This window comes from Trachymyrmex septentrionalis, unplaced genomic scaffold, assembly GCF_001594115.1.
Source record: "Trachymyrmex septentrionalis isolate Tsep2-gDNA-1 unplaced genomic scaffold, Tsep1.0 scaffold8, whole genome shotgun sequence".
Lineage (NCBI taxonomy): Eukaryota > Metazoa > Arthropoda > Insecta > Hymenoptera > Formicidae > Trachymyrmex > Trachymyrmex septentrionalis.
In genome coordinates, this window is record NW_017305987.1 from 2,073,701 (window position 1) to 2,076,442 (window position 2,742).

Consider the following 2,742-nt stretch of genomic DNA (forward strand, 5'->3'; position numbering starts at 1 on the left):
ACACTTCGGATCCTCTGTAGAGGTAGAGGATTAGTAGTCTGATACTGACGAAGAAGGCGCTTCTTGTCCCTAATCTGATAAATTAGAACAGGTCAACATGGTTTAATCATCAAAATCTTTATTCAATAGTTTCAATACAAGTTCAAATACAAAATAATACAAAATTATATTTCAGCATAGTAGATGTGGTAGTATGCTTGGGCAAATGCAAGTTTCAACAAAAAAAAAGTCTGAAAAAGACTTCTCTTAAAAACAGGGATAGTATTTATATGGCTGCCATGAATATGTCTACAAAAAAAAAAACAACGTAAATAGTAAATTAACTAATTAATTGATAAGATATACAGAATACTAACTTATTGAATTAATCTAGTTTAATAATAATCTAGTGTTAATAATAATAGTTTAATAAACCTAAAAATACTGTACATAAATACAATAATATAATATTTAACACTTTAATATAATATTTAACATTTAATAAATAAACCTCAACAGTATTATTGCTTGTGTTGCGATATTCACTGCTAATACTGAATATCTATAGTATACATTACTTATACTATAAATCAGCAGTATAGCAGTGAATTGAGAACAAAGCGAATGTATTTTAACAGTATTTTAATTCTAGTCAATAGCATTACTACTTACCAGAGACTACTTAGGCCCGGTTGTTCCACCATGGTAATTTTACCTATTATATAAATCTAACAATCCGCGCATGTGATTGGGTCTTGCTATTTATATCCAATAGATAAAATTTATCAAAAGGATAACCGGACCTATGTTGAAAGCAGCAGTTTGACATCAGTTAACAGGAGCCATTGGACAGGAAGTGCTCGATAGGCATCCTTATTCAATCGGTAACGTTGACTATTTTTTTGCGTTCAGCATAACGCAACAGTTTTGCTGTTCAAAAATTTTTATGACTTTTCTAGTCTTCTAAACGACCCGAAACGCATTCAATACGTTTATTTAACAGTCGCCATGGTCGTCATCTTGGTGAAAAAAAGAAAGATGAGTCACTCCCATTATTCACCATGATAGAAGAAATCGTAAAGGAAACCACCATGGACTGATGGACAATGGAGTAGGTATCCACAGTTGGTATCAGCTTGATTATTATCACAGTCGGTATTTGCGCCGCGATTGGTAAATACGTGGAATTACCGAAAGATAAAAAGTTTAGAGACTGTGCGAGATAGCGTAAACTGGTGCCAGACGCATGGAGATGCATGAGAACATGTGAGAAGTGAGAATTTCACGCGAGAATATCAAAAACGCATAACTGGTACTTTATAGATAAAAGGCAACGCTTTATTATCCGCTCTTTATAATTATAATAATATATTATATATTATTATATAAAAAGTACATCTTGATAATATTTCCTCGTGAGTGTAAGCGCTGCCACAAAGTTTCTTATTTCATTCACTCTGATCGCAGACAATAAGTGTCCATAACCAAGAACACAAGTTTCGATCCCAACCACGTGAATTGATCCGGCTTGACTACAATACTCGAGATATACAAACTAATTCTGAATTTCTTGCTATTTTTAGATCGAAGGACTTGCTTGAATCTTCAGCATAGAAATATATTTCCTTTTTAGAAAGCACACACACACATATATATATATATATGAAATAAAGAGTGCATATATACAAAGAAAAAATGTTGGGAACGTTACAAGTATTTCTTGGACAAAGATTAGCATATAGACGGTATATAACAATAATATATATTATTTACTAGAGTGTATCATTTTCAGTTATCTCACTAATTTGTCATAGTTAATTAGCAATTGCTAAGATAGACTCAGTTTCATTTGTATCTTAGCGTTCATTAAACAGTTAGATGATCAAGGTTTCAAAAATGTAATTTTGTAATATTTCTAGTCATAATGGATTGTTCATTGCTAATTTATCATAGTTAATTAGTGATTGCTGAAATTGAAGATTTAGTTTTACTTGTATAGTAGAGTTGACAAAGTTAGATGTTTAAAGTTTCTCAAAGTAGAATTTTTAATGAATTTCAATTGTTATGAAGTGAAATTCAATGAATTTGAATTTTTATGAAGTGAAATTCAATTTTTATTTAACTTTTAATGGATTGTTCATACAAATTACTTCTGTGATATATAATAAATTAATAATTTTGTTATATAGATTTTACCAGTATCGTGTAATATATTCAAATAAAAATGTGATTAGAGACTTGCATACTGCAGCACGATATTGTGTTTCTATGAAAGATAAAGATAAACATTTATCTCAGGTATGTTAAAGGTATAATTTTGTATGTTATGTGTATTGTGCAGATAATTTTTCTGAATCTATTTTATTATTTTATAAATAGGAAAAGAATTTTGAATACAAAAATGTGGGAACTAAACATTTACATGCAAATATTACAAGGGAAAACTTATCAGAGGTAAGCAATTCATAACGCACAACAGAAATAAAATTTTAATTATTAAAAATTATACAAATTTTAACAGCAAATCCTCGATGAATTCGAAATAAAGCATGATAAATCTCACAGAATTAATAAGGAAATTATACACCAAAAACGTATGTATAAATTATTTTTTTATATTACAAAATGATTTTCAAATCTAGTAAATAAAAATTAAGTTAGAAATAATTTATAATTGAAATATAGTGCAAAGTTTATCTTTTATACATATTAAATTTTATGTTCGTCTTTTTTTTTATAAGTGTATTATGCGATTGTATTAAG

At 28.8% G+C, this 2,742-nt stretch overlaps 1 protein-coding gene across 1 annotated transcript in view; it reads left to right on the plus strand.

Annotated features, from left to right (window-relative positions):
• The first annotated feature begins 1,379 nt into the window (after positions 1-1,379).
• The window catches only part of LOC108754540 (putative ATP-dependent RNA helicase DHX30), a 5,482-nt gene continuing 4,119 nt past the window's right edge, over positions 1,380-2,742 (plus strand). Inside the window, exons 1-4 of the mRNA XM_018496937.1 lie at positions 1,380-1,724; positions 2,169-2,277; positions 2,359-2,433; positions 2,501-2,573. Of these exons, the coding sequence (XP_018352439.1) occupies positions 1,675-1,724; positions 2,169-2,277; positions 2,359-2,433; positions 2,501-2,573 (307 nt within the window). The 5' untranslated portion in view covers positions 1,380-1,674. The remainder of the gene's footprint in view (positions 1,725-2,168; positions 2,278-2,358; positions 2,434-2,500; positions 2,574-2,742) is intronic.